Source organism: Cyprinus carpio, chromosome A15 (genome assembly GCF_018340385.1).
Source record: "Cyprinus carpio isolate SPL01 chromosome A15, ASM1834038v1, whole genome shotgun sequence".
Taxonomy (NCBI): domain Eukaryota; kingdom Metazoa; phylum Chordata; class Actinopteri; order Cypriniformes; family Cyprinidae; genus Cyprinus; species Cyprinus carpio.
Window position 1 is genome coordinate 22,106,577 of NC_056586.1, and position 22,651 is coordinate 22,129,227.

At 35.4% G+C, this 22,651-nt stretch overlaps 2 protein-coding genes across 2 annotated transcripts in view; both read right to left on the reverse strand.

Annotated features, from left to right (window-relative positions):
• Positions 1-4,125: 4,125 nt before the first annotated feature.
• LOC109091002 (coagulation factor VII) lies at positions 4,126-13,321 on the reverse strand (the record flags this gene model as incomplete). Its single annotated transcript, XM_042771723.1, is given in 11 exon segments — positions 4,126-4,347; positions 4,350-4,726; positions 4,803-4,917; positions 4,994-5,280; positions 6,242-6,376; positions 6,505-6,524; positions 6,560-6,720; positions 7,190-7,194; positions 7,899-8,123; positions 11,256-11,352; positions 13,174-13,321. Coding segments are annotated over 10 exon segments (1,614 nt in total), but the record flags the coding sequence as incomplete, so codon positions are not given.
• A 1,603-nt stretch (positions 13,322-14,924) lies between these two features.
• The window catches only part of igsf11 (immunoglobulin superfamily member 11), a 79,133-nt gene continuing 71,406 nt past the window's right edge, over positions 14,925-22,651 (reverse strand). Inside the window, exons 3-7 of the mRNA XM_042771568.1 lie at positions 21,702-21,909; positions 19,630-19,785; positions 18,048-18,170; positions 16,735-16,882; positions 14,925-15,591 (exon numbers count right to left, since the gene is read on the reverse strand). Coding sequence (XP_042627502.1) covers positions 15,111-15,591; positions 16,735-16,882; positions 18,048-18,170; positions 19,630-19,785; positions 21,702-21,909 — 1,116 coding nt within the window. The 3' untranslated portion in view covers positions 14,925-15,110. The remainder of the gene's footprint in view (positions 15,592-16,734; positions 16,883-18,047; positions 18,171-19,629; positions 19,786-21,701; positions 21,910-22,651) is intronic.

The following is a 22,651-nucleotide window of genomic DNA, read 5'->3' on the forward strand; positions in this document are numbered from 1 at the left end:
CCTCTCTCACTCCCCCCCCCACTCCCCTCCTCCCTCTCTCCCCTCTCACACTCCCTCTCTCCCCCCCTCTCTCTCTCTCTCTCCCCCCTCTCACACACCCTCTCTCCTCCCCCTCCCCTTCCCCCCTCCCCACCCCCCCCTCCACCCCCTTTCTCTCTCCTCACCCCCCTCCTCTCCCTCCCTCTCCACTCTCCCCCTCCACCTCCACCCTCACAAACTCCCCGCTCGCCCCCCCCCTCTCCACCCCCCACTCTCCCTCTCCCTTCACTCCTCCACACCCCCTCTCCCTCCCCTCCTCCCCCCCTCCCCCTCTCTTTCTCACTCCACCACCCCCACCACCCCACCCTCTTCCTCCGCTCACTCCCCCCTCCCACCTTCTCGCCCCCTCTCCGCCCCTCCCACGTCCCCCACTCCCCCCCCCTCCCCCACTCCCTCCTCCCCTCACTCTCCCTTCCTCCCACCTCCCTCCCTCTCTCACCCCCCTTCCCCTCTCTCTCACCCTCACCTCCTCCCCTCCCCCCCACCACTCCTTCTCCCTCACTCTCCTCACTCCCACTCTCCTCTCACTCTTCACCACCACACCCTCTTCCCTCTCCCTCTCTCCACCCCCCTCCCCTCCCCCACACTCTTTCCCCCGTCTCTCACTCACACTCCCCTCTCTCCTCCCCTCTCCACACCCACACCCCCCACTCCTACCACTCCCCCTCTCTCCCCTCTCCTTCACACACCCCCCCTTCCTCTCCACCTCCACCCCCTCCCCCCCCCTCCCCTTCCCTCACTCCACACCTCTTCTCCCCACCCACTCCTCTCCCTCTCCTCAACTCTGCTCTACATCCCCACCACTATCTCTCTCTCCCGCCCCACAAACACACCCTCCCCACTCTTCCTTCCTCTCACTACCACCCCCCCTCTCCCCCTCTCTCCTATCTCTCCCTCCCACACCTCCGCCCTCCCCACCTTCCCCTCCCTCTCTCCCCCACTCATCCCCACACCCACCCTCTCACCTCTCCCTACCCTCCTCCCCTCCCACCTCTCTCTCACTCTCCTCCCCCCCCGAACCCATTACTCTCTCACTCTCTCCCTCCCACACGCCCCACCCTCACACTCTTTCTCTCCCTTCTCTCCTCCCCCACACTCTCTCTCCCCTCACTACACTCTCTCCTCTCAGTCCTCTCCACACACCCTCACCACCACACTCTCCCCCTCCTCTCACTGACCCCTCCCTCAGAACCCTCACCCCCTCCCTCCACTTTCACCCACCACACTCTCTCCCTCATCTCTCTCACTCTCCACTCACACCTTCACCTCTCTCTCTTTCTCTCTTCACACACACTCTATCTCTCTCTCCCCCTCACACACCCCAATCTCTCACCTCTCTCTCTCCTCCTCACCACCCCTTCTCTCTCCCTCCACTCCCCAACACACACCCACTCCACTCTTCCCTTCACCCTCTCTCTCACCTCACTTTCCACTCTCTCTCTCTCTTCTCAACTCACTCTTTCTCTCTCTCTCACCACACCCTCTTTCTGCTCTCTCTCTCTCACACACACACCTCCACACACACTCTTTCTCTTCACACACCTCTCCCTCTCTCACCCCTCTCTCTCTCTCTCTCTCCCCGTGTACTCTCACACACACCACCACACACACACACCACTCACACACTCTCACTCTCTCACTCTCTCACCACCGCTCACACTCTCTCACTCACTCTTTCTCTCCTCACTCACTCACCACACACCTCTCACCCCTCACCCACTCTCTCTCTCTCTCCCTCTCTCCTCCCTCACTCACACACACACACACACACACACACTCTTTCTCTCACTTCTCTCACACACACACACTCTCTCTCTCCACTCACTCACTCACCACTCTCTGTCTCTCTCTCTCTCTCACACACACACACACAAACACACACACACACACACACACACACACACACACTCTTTCTCTCTCACTCTCTCACTCTCTCACTCTCTCACTCACTCACTCAACTCACACACTCACTCTCTCTCTCTCTCTCTCTCTCTCTCTCTCTCTCTCTCTCTCTCTCTCTCTCTCACTCACTCACTCACACTCATTCTCTCTCTCTCTCAGGCTCCACTGAATAAGGGTTTGTGTTTGTAGTGGGTAGGTAGGTGGGTGGTTTGTTTGGCGTAAATCGTGTGTCTGAAGACGGGTCACGGGTCGGTGGGTGTAGGTGTGCGTGGAGGGGAACCGCATGCCTCTCTGACGTCTCTCATGTGTTTGTCTGCAAGACCTCAATTCTCCAGCGTGTCCCACAATGCCGTGCGTCTGTACTGTAGCTGCGTTTGCTCATCTGGGAACGTTTTGTCCTTTTGTTCTGATGCATCTTTCATAATAAAAAGTTTCCATGTCCGATGTTTTACTCCTGTTCTCCTGGCCTTTTATTTTCATATATGATCTTAGAATAAATGGTTTAGTTTACTGATGGATGGTGGTATGTTTCTATTTTAAAACTGTAATGTAATTGTATAATGTTTAATATTAACGATCAGAAGCTCATAAACACTCTCTCATTAAAATACCCGTCTGGCAAAACAAGCTTGTACCATTGATATTAAACTAAATCTGAAATATGACATGAATGAGGAATGAAGTATAGTAAAGATCAATTGTCAAACCGAAATAAATCTTGACTGCTATTGTTGGAAAATGACTAAATATGTGTTGTGATATATATGTAAATAAAAAAAATTATATTTGGAAAAAAGTATATATATTTTATTTAAACCTTCTAACAAAATGTACTCAAACGAAATACAAAAATATATATATATTTTTATATATTTAAATTTTTAGATTTTCTCTTACATTTCTTGAGCATTTAAAAAATATTTATAATTTTACTATATATAAATGAGTACCAAAGCTATATCAAAATATATTTAAATATTTTTGCTCTATATTATCAGATCTGTATTGACAAATCTATGCTGTACGTTTTGAAATAGCATTTTAAAAAATGTTTTTTTATTTTTTTTTTTACATTTTTGGGTTGCTAAAAAAATGCATAGCCTTCACTTGGAAATCAGTTTCTAATCTTTCGAAAACAGCTGATCTTAGACATTAAGACGCGTATGTGCTGAAAAAAAGATGACATCCATTTAAAAAAATAACCATAACCTATGATAATTTTTTTATTACTATATGAAACCACTTCACTTACAGAACAGATGTATTTTTCATAATTAGGTGCATGTTTTTATTTTTCTGAGTTATTAGCACAGCATGTCAGATAACATTCTGGTCAATGATGTTTTTTGAAACTGTAAGATGCAAAACATTGATAACACTTTACAGTAAGCTTCTATTACTGCGTATTAACTACATCAGCTGACATGGAAAAAAAATCATACTTCATTTCAACATTTACTTATACATTATTAAAATCAAAGGGTTCATCTGTTAATATTTTGCATATATATATATATATCTATATATATATATATCTATATATATATATATATATATATATATATGCTTATATGCGATAATGCTTTCGAAAATACATTTTGAATTTTACGTAAATATATTTTGAAACATTTTTTGCCCATTTTTTAATGTTGAAATATATTTGAAAATATTTTTTTTTACCCGCATGTTACATTTACTGTAACATTACTGTACTGTAACATACATGCAATCATAATGGCGTTTGGAGGGCAAAATATATTTTCAAATGCTGCTTAAAAAAATATGTTTATATTTTTGAAATAATATAAAATAGCCAAAAATATGTAGAAAATATATTTACATAAATATTTTAAAACATATTACAGCAAATATATGTTTTGTTTATTTTGAAATATATTTTATTATAATTAAACAAATATTTAAAATTACATTGTAAAGGTGCTTGATATTTTTTAATTATTATTATTATTTGCCATATTGGTTATGTATAATGCTGTATGTATAATGCAAAAAACAAAAAAAATAATTATATATTTTTTTATATATTTTATTTTGACTGTTTTATAATAATTATATTTTTTATAATTTTTTTTTGTTATATTTTAAAATATATTTTAGTATATATACATTTTTTTATTTTTTTTTATATAATTAAAAAAAATTATTATATATTTTATTTTTTTGTTGTATTTGTTTTGTAGCTTGGGTGGTGGATTTGTTCCGGCTGTGTCCCGATTCCTCTTTCATCATCTCTTCACGTATCCAGGGTAAGTAGTTTCCCAGTCTGGTGTAGACGCCGTATTTGCCCTCGGCGGCGCATCTCTCGCCCCAGCTCACCACGCCGGCCAGGAACCAGGTGCCCTTGTAGTTGACTACGAAGGGGCCTCCGCTGTCCCCCGTGGTGGCGTGCGTTCTTCTCCTTCATGTGTTATGCGGAGGAAGTGCTTGTTGGTGGTTGATGTGGTTGGTGGGTGTTGGTTGATGCTGATCTTATGGTCGGCCGGCAGCACCACCTTCCTCAGGAAGCGCGAGGAGCGCCGCAGGAAGCCCGTGGACCCCCATCCAGACACCAGGCCCTGCTCCCCGGGCTTCAGCAGCCGCGTGGCCAGGTTGGCATCGGGCAGGCAGGCCGGGACGGAGAACGGACCCAGAGTGACGGGACGGGACAGATAGAGCAGAGCGATGTCGCTGTCGAAGGTGTAGTCGTGGAAGTGAGGGTGGAGGACGATCTTCTGCACCGTGATCTTCTGCTCGTCTTTGTCAGGACGCATCTTATCATAGTCTCCTGTGGGAGCGTCAAACACATGTCCGGGTTACAACCCCACAAAAAAACTAAATAAAACAGACAGACAGTGGCTCACCGATGGTCACGTGATCTGGTGTTTGCTGGAGACAGTGAGCTGCCGTCACGACCCAACGCAGACTGATCAGAGACCCGCCGCAGAAGCCGTACTCATCCTCACGACGAAGAAGAACCTGCAGATGATGCGGTGCAGGTCCTTTAACACAAGCTCTTCATTCAGAGCGATGACGGTCTCCAGATTTCACTCACCTGCCACGGACTCCCGCCCTGACCCTGCAGCTGACCTCCAACGATGCGTGTGTCCTCGTTCACGCTGCTGATGTCACTTCCTGTGTCGGACAGCTCGTCCGGGGACGCAGGCTGGGTTTGGTTTGCCGGGTGAGTCGAGTTGACCAGTGAACTGTTTTTATGTAATGAGTGGGTGGAGTTTGCTGTGGTGTGGGTGTGGTTTGCATAATCGGCATCCGTGAGGCTGATATCATCCAGTGAGCGAGACATGATCCCACCAATCCACTGCTTCCCACACGGATACTGCACTAACACACACACAGATACATCTCATCAGTGTCTTACGTGCTTACTATTACAAAAACAACCACAGCTCATTTATCACATGATAAAAAAAGCACATTTCACACTAAAAAAAAAAAAAAAAAAAAAAAAAAAAAAAAAGATTATAATTATGAATAGGTTATTAGCGTTAACTAAAAAATAAACATAAAACCATAAAAAAAATAAATGCATTAGTTTAAATAAAATTTAGTTTAAATAAAAATTAAATTGGATTGAATTTAATTAATTATAAATTATTAGTTTATTTCAGTTAGCTGCCAAAGCAAAATTTCTCAAAATTTGAAGTACTAACATAAATAAAACTAAATCAAGTAAAATTAAAAACTAAACCTTAATAAAACTATATAGACATTTTAAAAAAAAGAAAAAGAAAAAATTATAAAAATAAAATGCAATGCATCTATCTATCTATAGTGTATAATTACATTTATATATATAAATCCTGGTATATGAATGATATGACTACTATATATATATATATATATCTATATATATATATACTAATATATATATATGTATATATATATATATATATATATATATCACATTCAGATATATATCTTGATCATATTTGTCTTTAATGTAATGAAATATAGTAATGCATAGTAATGGGAACTATTTTTAAAAATAAAGACTACAATAAGACATTAGTGATGTAAATTTGTGGGAAAATGTTATATAACTATAATATAAAAAAATTAAGTCACAGTATTAATAATGTTAATGGTCCTGAAAAGGCTTTATTTTCTTGATGCCCAAATAATTAATTTCTTTGATTTTAAGGTGAAACGAGAATCTTTTTGTGAGATTCACCCGTAAAAGTGGTTTTTCATATTTTTTTACAAAAAAAAAAAAATAGATAAAAAAAATTATAATAAATGATTTCTACTCATTTCAGTTGAGTAGAGGTGTGTGTGTTTGTACCTGATGGACTGCAGCTGCGTCCGTCTTCATCCAGCTGGTAAGAGTCTGCGCAGCTGCACACGACGCCAGCCGTCTGCTCTGACTGACTGCAGTAATGCAGACACCCTCCGTTCTTAAACTTACAGTCAAACACCTCTGAAGACACACAGAGACATGGTCAACCTGCTGGCTGCTCCAAAGAAAGACTAAGCAGTCAACAGCTCAAACTATTTTTGGACTATGCAGTGTGTGTTCTGCAGTAAATGCAGACGAACGCAGTGAACCTGTTTGACAGTTCGGCCCGCTGTACTGCGGAGGACTGCAGACGAACGCAGTGAACTGTACTGCGGAGGACAGAGACACTCGCGAACGCCGCGGATCTCGCTGCAGATTCCTCCATTCAGACACGGGTTAAAGCCACACAGATTCAGATCTACACAGGACAACAGCTCAGTCAACTCAGAAGAGTTTCTTGAGCTGGTTAATAAAGAAAAGTATTTCTGTTGATGTATTTACATGTATTAGATCTATGGGAAATGAGGGTCATGCGGAGTATGATGACTGTTGTGTTCTTTGTATTATAAGTTCCATTTAGAAGTTTTGTAAAAGGTCTGATGTCATAGAAGAGTCTTTAAGTGACACAAAGATCTTTTTATTAGCTGGGTCTTTACAAATCCATTTTTAAAGCAGTATCATATTTTATCCATCAGGCTCATATAGTCTGATATAATACGAATATGGAGGAAAATAATATTTTATTTAGAGACTCAAACTATGTAATTTGGTGAAGACAAAAAAAAAGGAATTCTGAGGCTTGAAATGCATTTTCTATACCAGATACTTATATTAAAATTATATTAAAATCAGTCGTCACTATATATCTCCAATAATATGTCTTAGTAAGATGAGATTTAAATGATCCAAACATAACTGACTATAAGCAAAAACATCTAAAAATCAAGATATGACCTGAGCTGGATGTATGAGGAAATTTTAAAAGTAAATATTTTATTTTATGATAGATTTTTTTGTCTTAGTATTCTTTTTTTTTATGGTTGTTTTTTTTTTAATAGGTTACAATATAAGATGTTTTATATTTAGATGTTTTATTACAAACAGAAATTGGTATTTTGTTTTTTGTTATTAATTATTATCTTGTAATTTGAGGTATATTTGTAGCAATAGCCATAAAATACATTGTATGGGACAAAATTATCGATTTTTCTTTTATGCCAAAAATCATTAGGATATTAAGTAAAGATCATGTTCCATGAAGATATTTTGTACATTTCCTACCGTAAGTATATAAAAAAAATGTATTATCATTAGTAATATGCATTGCTAAGGTGATTTTCTCAATATTTTGATTTTTTTACACCCACCCTCATACACAGTTTAGATTTTCAAATAGTTGTATCTCGGTCAAATTTTGTCCTATCCTAAAAAAACATACATTAATCAAAATATGATTTATTTAGCTCTCAGATGATACATAAATCTCAATTAAAAAAAAATGACCCTTATGACTGGATTTGTGGTCTAGGGTCACTAATAATAAATTATAATGTATTAATAATAAAAGAAAAAAAAAAGTAGAGAAGCACTGCTTTAAAAGAGCCCAGACACTAAAACTCTGATCTGATGAACCTGATGAAACATCAAGACCTTAATTAATCGCCAAAGAGATATATATCAGCACAAGAAGCCCATGCAGAGCACAATAAGATGATATGGTATGACTGTACCGTTTTCTCTCTGCTCTGGAAGATCTCGACCGCCTCCTCTAGAGAGCAGCGCTCCTCATAACACTCTCGCTCCAGATTCCCAGGCTTCATCTCCTCCAGGAAGACGTTTGCCCTTCGGTTCCTGAGCAGATGAACAGCATCACGCCTGTCCAGAAACACTGAACGCGATACACACGCTTGATCAGTGATAGACAGACAGACATACGTACATTCATACAGACAGACATACACGCATACATACATACAGACAGACATACATACATACAGACATACATACTATACATACAGACAGACATACATACATACATACATACATACATACATGCATTCATACAGACAGACAGACAGACATACATATATACATAAAGACAGACATACATACATACAAACATACATACATGCATTCATACAGACCGACAGACAGACATACATACATACAGACAGACAGACATACATACATAAATACATACATACATACATACATACATACATATATACATACAGACATAATACATGCATTCATACGGACAGAAGACAGACAGAACAGGACAGACACTACATATATACATAAAAGCCAGACATACATACATACATACAAAACATAACATACATGCAATCGATACAGACAGACAGACAGACAGACATGAAACAGACAACAGACAGACATACAAAATACATATAATACCTACTACAAGGACCATACATACATACATACTACATATATATATACAGACATAGAAACATACAATACATGCATCCTACAGACAGACATAAAACATACATAACATACATGCATGCTATGCATGCATGCATTCATACAGAACAGATAGAACAGACATAAATACATAGACGCATGCCTATATGCATACATACAGAACAGACATGCAATACATACAGACGGACAGACAGACATACCATACAGACATACATGAATGCATACAGAGCAGACAGATCATACAGAATGCATCATACAGACAGACAGACATACATACATACATACATGCATGCATGCATGCATGCATTCATACAGACAGATAGACAGACATACATACATTCATACAGACAGACATACATATATACATACATACAGACAGACAGACAGACATACATAACAGTTCATACAGACAGACAGACGAGAAATACATTACATACAGACAGACAAACAGATATAAACTTAATAAATACAGACAGACATACAACATGCATTCATTACAGACATACATACATAAATACATTAATACATAATACATGCAATTCATACAAAACCGATCAGAACAGACAGACGACATAACAATATACATAACATACATACGCCATGCATTACAGACATAAATACATGCATTTTCATACAGACAGAGCCAGACATACATACATACCTGCATGCATGCATGCATGCATTCATACAGACATACATACATTCATACAGACATACATACATTCATACAGACAGACATACATATATACATACATACAGATAGACAGACATACATACATTCATACATACAGACATACATACATACATACAGACAGACAGACAGACATACATATATACATACATACAGACAGACATACATACATTCATACATACAGACATACATACATACATACATACATACATGCATTCATACAAACCGACAGACATACCAGACATACATACATGCATTCATACAGACAGACAGATACATACATATAGACAGACATACATACATGCATTCATACAGACAGACAGACAGACATACATACAGACATACATACATACATACATACATACAGACTGACATACATACATACATACATACATACATACATACATACATACATACATGGATATATGCATACATACAGACAGACATACATACATACAGACAGACAGACAGACAGACAGACATACATACATACATATATACATACAGACATACATGCATGCATACAGACAGACATACATACATGCATTCATACAGACAGACATACATACATAAAGACAGACAGACAGACATACATGCATAAATGCATTCATACAGACAGACATACATACATGCATACATGCATTCATACAGACAGACAGACATACATACATACATGCATACATACATGCATACATACATACATGCAATCATACAGACAGACATACATACATACATGCATACATATATACATACAGACATACATGCATGCATACAGACAGACATACATACATGCATTCATACAGACAGACATACATACATACATACATACATGCATGCATGCATGCATTCATACAGACAGACAGACATACATAAATAAATGCATACATACATGCATTCATACAGACAGACAGACAGACATACATACATACATGCATTCATACAGACAGACAGACAGACAGACAGACAGACATACATACATACATGCAATCATACAGACAGACAGACAGACAGACATACATACATACATGCATTCATACAGACAGACAGACAGACAGACAGACAGACATACATACATGCATTCATACATACATACATACATGCAATCATACAGACAGACATACATACATACATGCATTCATACAGACAGACAGACATACATACATACATACATACATACATGCATTCATACAGACAGACAGACATACATAAATAAATGCATACATAAGAGAATTAATTAATTGATTTCATACAGAATGCAGACAGACAGACATACATACATACATACATACATGCATTCATACAGACAGACAGACATACATACATGCATACATGCATTCATACATACATACATACATACATACATGCAATCATACAGACAGACAGACAGACAGACACACACACACACACACACACACACACACACGCATTCATACAGATAGACAGACAGATAGAGATGGAATGAATGAAGGAAGGAAGAAAGACACACACACACACACACACACACACACAACACACACACACACACACACACACACACACACACACACACACACACGCATTCATACAGATAGACAGACAGACAGACATGCATACATACAGACAGACAGAAAGACATACATACAGACAGACAGACAGACAGAAAGACACACACACACACACACACACACACACACACACACACACACACACACACACACACACAGACATGCATGCATACAGACAGACAGACAGACAGACAGACAGACAGACAGACATACATACATACATGCAGACATACATATAGACAGACAGACATTCAGACAGACAGACATGCATACATACATACATACATGCATACAGACAGACAGACAGACAGATAGATAGATAGATAGATAGATAGATCACCTGGTGACTGGAGTGATGAGGTCAGATGAATTAAGAGAAGAATCATCCAGCTCATTGATTCGGACATCTAGAAACCGCAGATTTGGTGTAAATGTATCTGATAAACAAGACAAAACTGAAGGCCTGTTCACACCACAAACAATAACCATAATGATACAGTTTTGAAAATTGCTCTAATTGAATGTGTATAGTGGAGTCTACACACAACTATAAGAATGTGGTTGGAATCACTTTTCCAACTGATGAACGATAAAATGTCAGGTTAGACGCCATAATTTGACAGGTACCAGATATTATATTTGTGATAACTGATCCCTGGCTAATTTGGTTCTTCTAACAAATTAGCAAATTTGATTTAAATATCTGGATTAAGTGTTCAGAGATTACTTTGTGTTGTCATGTTCAGTGGCGATATATTGATACTCGAAACCATGATCAGCGATTTTTAAATGATTCCCAATTAATTTTCAGTGTCAAGAGCAGGCCTATTGTAATTACCATTTCATTTAAGTTTGAAGCGGATTTGTTATACCTGACAGCATTAATTAAAGTTTCTCAAACCATAAGATCCATCTTAAGACATAACGGTTTAAATTTATTGTGTATCATTAAAATATTTTGATATTTGAGAAGTTGCTGCATCAAAACCACCCGCAAAAAAGCTTAGCGCTCAGATTAACGCACGGCTTAGAAAAACTGTATGACTGCAATAAAATTATTCCTTACCGAATAAAACTCTCATTGAGTAAAATTGGTTGTGTCTGTTATTAAAGATTACACAACATTTTAATAATTTCCAAAATAATTGTAAACTTTTTTGTTTATTCCATTTACTTATTTATTTTCCTGGTTTAATAATTTACTCTAAAAAAGTATCATTGGCCGGGACAGACATTCAGTATCACCTTCACTTAAAAAGATGCAATGTTTATGTAACACTCATGACCTTATTACTATTTGATATATTTTCTCATAACATTGAGAAAACATTTGTATAACATTATTCTCAGAATGTTATTTTTACTTGTTTGTATAACATTGAGAAAAAAACATTCTGTGATCAACACTCTTAGAGTTCTTTAACATTACAAGACATTTTTGGTGTTTTTTTCATATCATAAATGGTGATTTATTTGCTTTTTGTTTGATTATTAATGATGTTTTTTGTAGTATAATATTTTTTTAAAAAAAAATTGTGGAACTTTTAACATTCTAATCACACACAAACAAAATGGACATTTACGTTCTTAGAATATTAAAAGTAAACATTTAAATAACGTAATATTTTGGGTAAAAATAAAATTAGAATGTTTTTTCGAAAAAAAACACTGAAATAACATTCTAATCACAACAAAAAAAATCGTCATTTTAAAATTCTTAGAATATTAAAACTATCGTTCAAATAGTGTTATATTTTGGGTGAAAATAAAGTTAGCAGTACATTGTAAGAAACATTTTTGTAACATTTAAATAACGTTATAATCACGACAAGAAATCTGGACATTTTAGAAACATTTCAAAACCATGTTCCCACAGTGTTTTTATAACCCAAATTTGTTGCCAAGGTAAACATCTGTTAATTTGGACGCTAATATAGTTATTGCAATTTGCTATGGTTATTGTTTATGGTATGAACGGGCCTTAACGATAATAATGAACTTTTAAATGGTTCTAATTCCATGAGAATAAGTTCACAATAACCATAAAGATAATGACACAGAGGAATGATATTGCTGGACTATAGTTATCATTCTCAGTGTGAACAGGTCTTAAATTTTGTTCAACAATAGTTAATCTCTACAGCACAGCTTTATATTAATATAATCACTAAAAACACCCCAAATCAAAGAGAAAGCATTCAAGCACAGATCTTTGAATTGTTCTCTGTTCTTTTAAATAATCATGAGTATTTGCTCACCTTTTTGAGTTGTTTGACTCGATTAAGGTCAGTCCAGAGGAGGTTTACTTTTACTATTTCAGTGTTTCTGAAGACAGCAGTCCTAAAAATCACTATTTGTACTGCACTACAGCATCGACCTTTAGACAGACAGTGTTTACACACAAATGAACACACAACCTGCACAAACTCTCTTAAATCAGCGTAAACACTTCCATGGAACAATAATGGTTTAAATTAAACCAGATTACTGAATAAAAATGTGTTTACTAAACAAATAAACATGCATTTTGTCACTTTCATGAACTAAATGTAATTGTTTGTCAGCCTATACTGTGTTGGGTAAAAGTTACTTAAAAAGTAACTAATTGTGTTACTTTTTATGAAAATTAATGCATTATGCTACTTTTGTGTTACTTTTTTCATCTGTGCTAAGCTTGCTTATTTGTCTTTATTAATAAAAAAAAACCAAAGTTTTATTTTTGGTAGCTGTAAAAGCCCTTTCACACTAAAAGTGAAATGAATAAGCCTCGTACCGAAGAAAATGTAAATTCACATTGTTTACAGCAGAGGGCGCAGCTTAAATAAACCTTCCAGCTGTGCTACCATTCTGGATTGCTATTCTAATAATATATTTTCTTTACTATCACGTTTTATCAATTTAACACATCCTTGCTGAATAAATGTATTGATTTTATTTTAAAAAAAATAAAGATAAATAAATTATTACTGACCCCAAATTACTGACCAGTAGTGTATATTGTTATTACAAAATATTTTTATTTTAAAAACAAAGCTTCTTCTTCTTTTTTTTTAACTTTTTATTCATCAAAGTATCCTAAAAAAGTATCACATGTTCTGAAAAAATATTAAGCAGCAGAACTGTTTCCAAACTTTGATAATGAATCATCATATTAGAATGATTTCTAAAGGATCATGTGATAATGATCCTAAAAATTCAGCTTTGCATCACAGAAATAAATGATCATTTAAAGTATAATACATTTTAAAACATATTATTTTAAAGTTGTAATAATATATCACAATATTAAATTTTTTTTTCTGTATTTTTGATCAAATAAATGCAGGCTTGATGAGCACAAGAGACTTCTTTCAAAAACATTAAAAATAGTAATGTTTCCAAACTTTTGGTCTGTACCGTATATATATATATATATATATATGTATGTATGTATGTATGTATGTATAAAAACACAAGTAAGATTTGGGCAAAAGAATGTTTTAATTCACATTCTATTCTACAAGTAGTTACAATATTTACAGTATTAAAAAAAATAACCAAACAAAGCAACAAATGAACAAAATGAACAGTGAATGTGTTAATATCTCAAACGTTTCTCAGTAATCCTTCATATAACATAGAGAACAATATATGCTTCTACCTGTTTGAAAGCAGCACCTGATTGAAGTGGATTTCCTGTAATACTCCATGATGAGACCTACACTATGGATTAGACTCTATCTGTAGTGTTTTAGAGGTAGACTACGGCTCTAGTCAGTAGTGTTGAATTAGGATTGTTAAGACAGATCAATGTAAGACTCTTCTTTCAAACGAAACTAAGCTCAGCAGTATCATCTGAAATCGAAGGCCACAGTCACTTCACCGCCTGGATCTGACTGGAGAACATCCGCTTCAAAACGCACACTTATTCCTCGTTGAATCCAGTGTTAAAAAGCATTAATTAAAGCCGTATTTGAATCAAACAAAGCATCATGCACATTCAGACATTTTTCTGGAAGAGGTGATGGGGTCGAGAAACACGTGATTATGGGGCCCTTTTATCTGCCTGCAGCGAAGCCAGTTTATCATCACGACTTCAAAAATGAACACGCAAACAGGGAATATGAAAAACAAGGGCGTGGGGGCTTTAACGGAGCAGTGTTAGTTGGCATCAGCTGAACTCATTTATAAAAGAGTTTTGATTTCGTCCGTCACGTCAGACGAGCGAACCCGCTCTGCTTTGCGCCGGCACCATGACGGGAACTGCGCCCATGCGCTCTAGCGTGGCTTGGCTCACGGCATACGAGTGCGTGTGTTGCTGTCCGTGCGTCACGGCCGGCGTTGTGGCGACAGGTGGCCGAAGGCTCAGAGAGCCGTTACTGCGGGCCATGACGGGCGGCGAGGGGGCGGAGTTTGTGGTGACAACCAGAGTCTTGGGCGGCGGCAGGGTGTGGCTCCCGTTGGTGTAGGCGGGTCGCGAGGGCGCGTTTCCCGCCGCGTTACAGCCAGTGGTGAAGGTCTGCCGCGTGTCACCGTTGTAGCGCGTGTAGGAGTTGGTGTCATAGTTGGGTTTGGGATTGTGCCAGTAGCGGCTGTTGTAGGTGTTGGTGGACGTCAGCGTGTCGTTCTCTGAAGACGAGGCGTCCGCTTGGAACGCTTTGACCGATGAGGATCTCTTCGGAGGGAGATCGTCCTCTCTGTGTGAGGTGGGAATCAGTTCAGCAAAGAATTAGATATTATATTTACAAGCTTTTTTAAAATGAGGGTCATGGGAAATTTCTGGGAATATTACGTATTAAGTATGCTGTAAAATGTTTCTCTAAAATAAAAGCTAATAGGGAATGTTCTTACAACATTCACAATGTTTTTCAAAAGTTATATAAACATATGTAATTATGTAATCCATAAATGCAGTTATGTGCTCCTAAAATTTTAGTCATTGGGCCAAAAAATGCCGCTGTGTGAGTTTATATCATATGATAAGCGATATCACACGAGCAATATTGTAGTGCAACTTTTTTTGGCCTTGAATAGCATGAGTGCAAATGTGATTTTATACAACAGTTCAGTAAATAAGAACTTCACACTGTGTTATAGGTTAAACACAATATTGTCTATTTTTGCTCAGTTTAGCTGATGCAAATATTACCTATTAAAGCCACAGCAGAACTGTTGTGTGTCTCTAAGCATCACAATTTCTGAATGAATCCGCGTTTTGAATGAATCGGGTGAACCAATGATTCAATGGCCCATTCAAAAAGAGAGCCATTTACTTCATTCCTGAATGAATCAGCCGTTTGAACGAATCGAATGAATGAATGAATGACTTACTCAATTACCGCCACCTACTGGCAGTTTTTTATTTAGAGTATCATTTCATTTAAAATAATTTCAAATTTACGTTTATGAAAAAAATCCATATTAGTAAAAACTAATTAAAGGGATAGTTCATCCAAAAATTTTTTTTATATAAAAAAAAAGAAAAATAGAATTTACATACTTTATGTAATATCTATTTCAGGCTTTTTTCATGTAACACAATAATGGCATTAAATTATCTTTTGTGGGCAATTTCTAAGCCAAGTTTGATATGCGATTAATATGCAATTAATTAGATGAATTACTGAAAAAAAATAAAATAAATAAATATACAAATAAAAGCTAGTAAATAAATTATATAATATTAATATTATATTATGCTAGGTGACTGGAGTTGTTTTAATTACTGTGAATGTTACAGTACATCACATCAAACTCTTATTATCTTATTAAAAGAGCAAGAAATAGTTTTTATCATCATATTTAAACGATGTTTTACGTTTTATTTGATCAAGGGTCACCTGATCTCGTTGGGAATCTCCTCCTCCTCGTATTTGTTCTTGTTTCTCCAGTAGAAGAGCGTGACAAGCGCCAGTAAAGAGCAGATGAGGAGCGCCAGAATGGCAGTAGCGATGGTTCCTGCGATCAGACCGACGCTCTGAGACTGCGCTGTCACACATCAGAGACAGAGAGACGGCTGTGAGGTCGCATACGAGACCGTGTGTGTGATTTAATGACACTAGGACTGTGCAGAACTACACATTTCAACCTGATGATTGCTGTGTGAAATCCAGTCATATTTACTGTATAATGTGGAATGTCAGAATTTGGCAAAAAACAAAACAGAATATGGGAAAAAATAAAACAATTAATAATTAATGTTTAAATATATAAAATAATAAATAAATAAAAATGTATGTTTTGTTTAAATTTTAATAAATTGTTTTTAAATTGTAATTTTCATGATTTTAGTTAATTAACCATGTTTTTGAAAACTGCTGTATGTGAATATTAAAACACTAAAATTATCATCAAATACAGACAGAAACTCAAAGGTCTTTACTACAACCTCATAATAAAGGTTCAGTTTAACTTAACAGAAATATATCAGTATTGTACAGTAGAATATACTTCTCAAAGTGAATATAGTTCTCATATATGTATGTGAAAATAAAATAAATTAATTAAAGTTAAATAAATTTTAATAAAAAACGGAGTAATAAAAAGTTTTTATATATGTTTTATGCCTTCATTTGATTGCTATATTTTTTAATAATACATTTGTATTATATCATAAATTAATATATATATGTATGAAAATAAAATTAAATAAAATGAAAATAAATAAAATTAAATACAAAAAAGAATAATAAAAGTTTATATATATATATATATAATATATATATATATATATATATATAAATAAATTAAAAGTAAATGAAATAAAATAAAAAAACAGAGTAATAAAAAGTTTTATTTGTTTTATACCTTCATTTCATTATGATCATTTTTAATAATACATTTTTATTATATCATAAAATTTATATTTATATATAATAAAATAAAATAAATAAAATTAAATAAAAAAGCTAAATAAAAATTAAATATTCCATAAAAATGTTTAAAAGTATTACAATTTTTACAATTAAAAGGGCAATGATAAAAATTTAATTCAATTGATTAGATATGCTTTTTGATTATTAAAATGCAATTAAACCCTAAAAACAGAATCCAGAAACATGTAAATAGAAAACAGAATTCTGGAAAACTTAAAATGGAAAAATGGAATCTGGGAAAATAGTAAAACAGGATTTATGAAACAAATCTGACTCACGTGCCACGACCTGCAGGTTGAGGACGCAGGTGCTCTTTCCGATGGCGTTCGATGCCGTACACTGATACAGTCCAGATGTGCTGGTGCTGATGTTCCTCAGCGTGACCGTACCCTGCATCTGATCTGAGCAACACAAAAATACAGTTATTAAACCATCCGAGTGACACTAATGTGATAACAGGTTACAGGTATCAATAGACGGATAAAGCAAGAAAGTTTCCTGACGTGAAAACATTAACAGATGACAATAAGACACTAAATACGCTGAAAAAAAAGGCATTTTGATCAGACTGTGCTCTTGTGTTTACAAGATGTTCTTGTCTTATTAAAATAAGACTACAGTACTTTATAGGATTGTTAATGAAATCACAGTTAATAACATAATACAGACTCCATATTTAAATAAATGCCATTTAAACAAGACCAATCATTTCGTGAATCATATTGTTCTCGAAGAGTACAGAGAGATTTTGCAGTAAATCGAATGGCCTCTAGATGGCAGTACGATCGTAGTTTTGTACCACGGCTGAATCTCTGTCACAGTTTGAGAATGTAAAAATGTCTCTCACAGCTGTGAAAGCGTTTTGAGGCCAAAGCAGATTGATTTATTATGCATTAAAATATAACAGCGTCTTTAGAATAAGGCTACTGTGCCGTTACTGCCCACAGACATTCTGAAATAATAATTCAAGTTTGGTGTTGTTTGTGTTTCCAACTCCCAAAAATACAGTAATATTGTGAAATATATTATTGATTTAAAAGAACCATTTTCTATGTGAATATATAGTAAAATGTAATTTATTTCTGTGACTTTCAGTATCATTACTCCAGTCTTCAGTGTCACATGATCTTCAGAAATCATTCTAATATGATGATTTGCTGCTCAAGAATAACATTTTTATAATAATAATAATAATATTTTGTGGAAACCATGATACAATACCATTCAAAAGTTTAGGGTAAGATTTAAAAAAATAATTAATGAATACTTATTCATCAAAAGTGACGGTAGAGACATTTATAATGTTCCAAAATATTTCTGTTTCAAATAAATGTTGTTCTTTTGAACTTTCTGTTCATCTGTGAATCCTGAAAAATAAAATGTATCACAGTTTCCACCAAAATATAAATGTTTCCAACATTGATAATAATCAGAAATGTTTCTTGTGCAGTAAATCATCATATTAGAATGATTTCTGAAGATCATGTGACACTGAAGACTGGAGTAATGATGCTGAAAATTCAGCTGCGCATCACAGAAATAAATTACATTTTAACACATATTCAGATAGAAAACAGTTATTTTAAATTGTAATAATATTTCATAATTTTACTGTATTTTTAATCAAATAAATGCAGCCTTTATGAGCAGAAGAGACTCTTTCAGTTATTTTATTTTGTTTTTATGTTTTGTTTTTTCAGTTTTGTTCTAAAGGGTTCGGAGAGAGCGGGTCAGGTGACCTCACAGACACACACGGTGGACCGGGAAGGGCAAAGGTCACGCCACAGCACGAGTCAAGAGCTGCGCATTTACCCGAGAACCTGGGGCAAAACGGGACTCCCACGGGCAGGGGTTTAGTACCTTGCATGGCATTGTGGGGCAGTTTGGGCACGGACTCCAGCTTCTCCCAGGAGTAGGTGGGTGTCGGGATGCCCTCGTCCGAACCACACAACAGCATCACGTCGCTGCCCACGTCCAGCGACCCCTGAAGACGACAGGACGGGATGGACGGAGGAACTGCAGGCGCAGAGAGAGGATAAAGATCAGCATCATATACCTGTGTGCTTCACATCAGCTGTCATAACCTTCAAAAGAGCTTGTGTACTAGATTTTATGCTAAAAGTGTGATCCTGTGAGACACTCATGCACAGATTACATTCATGCACACTATATAGAACACATGGTTACACTTTATGTTAAGGTGTCCTTGTTACAGTCTAATTATACATGTAAGTACTAAGTGATATTAATTAACTACATGTACTTACTATATGGTTAGGATTAGGGTTTGGCTTACGGTTACTTGCATGTAATTATGCATGATTAATTGTTATTATAATAGTAAGTGTATGTAACATGTAACAAGGACACCTTAAAATAAAGTGTTACAGAACACACACAAAGGTTGTGAAGCAAGGTCTTAAATGTACTCAGGATGTGATTTCAGATAAAATTAAAACTAAAACTAAATTTAAAATAAATTAAACCTAAAATAGTAATATTTAAAAAAAGTTAATACATAAATGATAAAGCACACTACAAATTACAAAGAAAAAAACTGAAATTAAAATAAAAAGTGAAAATATAAAACAAAAACTAATTCAAAATATAAATAAAGACTATAATAGTAAATAAATAATACTGAAATAACACTAAAACGGAATAATAAATAAATAAATGAAACCTAAATAGTAATTAATAGTAAACTGACAATTTCATAAAATTACTAAAATAAAAACTATAATATATAAATATATAATAAAAAATAAAATGAAAATTCAAAATAAATAAAAAACTATAATAGCATATAAATAAAACTAAAATAACACTAAAACTAAATTTAAAATAAATTAATCTAAACACTAATATCTTGAACTAACAAAATGACAAAAGCACCTAAAATTAAAGTAAAAACTGAAAATATGAAATAAAGGCAAATTCAAAATATAAATAAAAACTATAATAGTAAAATTAAAAACAAATGAAACCTAAATAGTAATATTTAAAACAATAGCAAATAAAATGACAAGCACATTGCAAAATTAAAAAATAAATAAAGCAAATTAAAATGAAAACTAAAAATATAAAAGGTAATTCAAAATATAAATAAAACTGTAATCATATATAAATTATAAAGTAATATTAAAACTGAATTAAAAATAAATTTAATCTAAATAGTAAGATTTAAAAAATTTAACTAAACTGAAAACAAAAACTAAAAATACAAAAATAAAAGCTGATTCCATATATAAATAAAATCTATAACAGTTTATAAATACTGTTCGGACGCAGCTTATTTGATCGAATTTTGTGTAAGAAAAAAGCATCCATCTAATTAAAATAAAACAAGTCAAGAAACAGATTTTAAAACTGTTGATTATATTGCTCTCTGGTTCATTCACCACACTTGAAACTGAAGGTCAAGTTAACCGCATTGCATTGTGGGATACAGTAAGACTGAAGAAGAATCATGCAGAGAGAATACTATGCACTGTAATGACATGTGACCCTGGAGCACAAAAGCAGTCTTAAGTCTCTGGGGTATATTTATAGCAACAGCCAAAAATACATTGTATGGGTCAAAATTATTGATTTTTCTTTTTATGCCAAAAAATCATTAGGAGATTAAGTAAAAGATCATGTTCCATGAAGATATTCTGTAAATTTCCTACTGTAATAATATCAAAAACTAATTTTTGATTAGTAATATGCATTGCTAAGAACTTCATTTTGAACAACTTTCAAAGATGATTTTCTCAATGTTTAGATTTTTTGCTCCCTCAGCTTCCAGATTATTCATTTCAAATAGTTGTATCTCAGACAAATATTGTCCAATCATAACAAACCATACATCAATGGAAAGATTATTTATTTAGCTTTCAGATGATGTATAAATCTCAAATATGACTGGTTTTGTGTTCTTCATGACTCACCCAGCACAGTGAGGCCGATGACGCCGATATTGCGCCCCCCGCGGTCAGGCAGGTTGTTGACCAGGCACTGGTACGTCCCCGTGTCCGACAGCTGAGTGTTATTGATGAAGATCGAGGCACTTGTGCTGGGCATGATGGAGACGAAGCCCACGCGCCCGTTCATGTGATTGGCTAAACTGAAGACCTGGCCGCTCTGATAGATGATCACCTGTCAGCCACAAACAAGACCCATTAATACCTTCTCAACAGACACCTCTTCATTCATGCAGGTTTTCAGGTAAAACAGATGTAAATACGACTGTTAAATGCAAGAAAGAGCACACATTTATTTACACAGATTCAAGCAGCTTCATGGGGAACAGAACAAGAAAACATCAGTGTTAATATTGTCAAATTTCGACTGTAAAGCTGCTCTACAGAAGACAACCGTTTTATTATCCAGCTCAATTCAGTTCAGTTCTTTCTTCTTATCTAATAATCTGTAATATTTTCTGAATATTAATATCTTTTAAGCCCCAAATGAGCGGCCAAAGGCAACAGTGGCCAATCACAAACCAGTATGCAAATAGTACAATGACATCATCACTGCTGGCAGAATAGTCTGATATTGAAAGCTGAATATATTTTAATCACACTAAATCTTTAATATGAATGTTAATTTAAATATTTAAATTTCTTAACTAGATGCAGACCCAAGGGTTAAACTATAAAACAAAGTTTTAATGAGGTATATTTGATCCAGCTGAATTAAATGTGGAAAATACGGAGAGCTATTTAAATTAAACAGACACAAGTGTTAATTATGGCATTAAAAGCCACATTAATGAGATGTTATTTTAGTATAACTGATATACTATTAAAGCTTTTGTTAATATTTTGAATTAGATTTTATTTTTATATTTTTAATTTCAGTATTTTTTGGAGTGTGTTTGCCATTTTCTTTTCTTTTT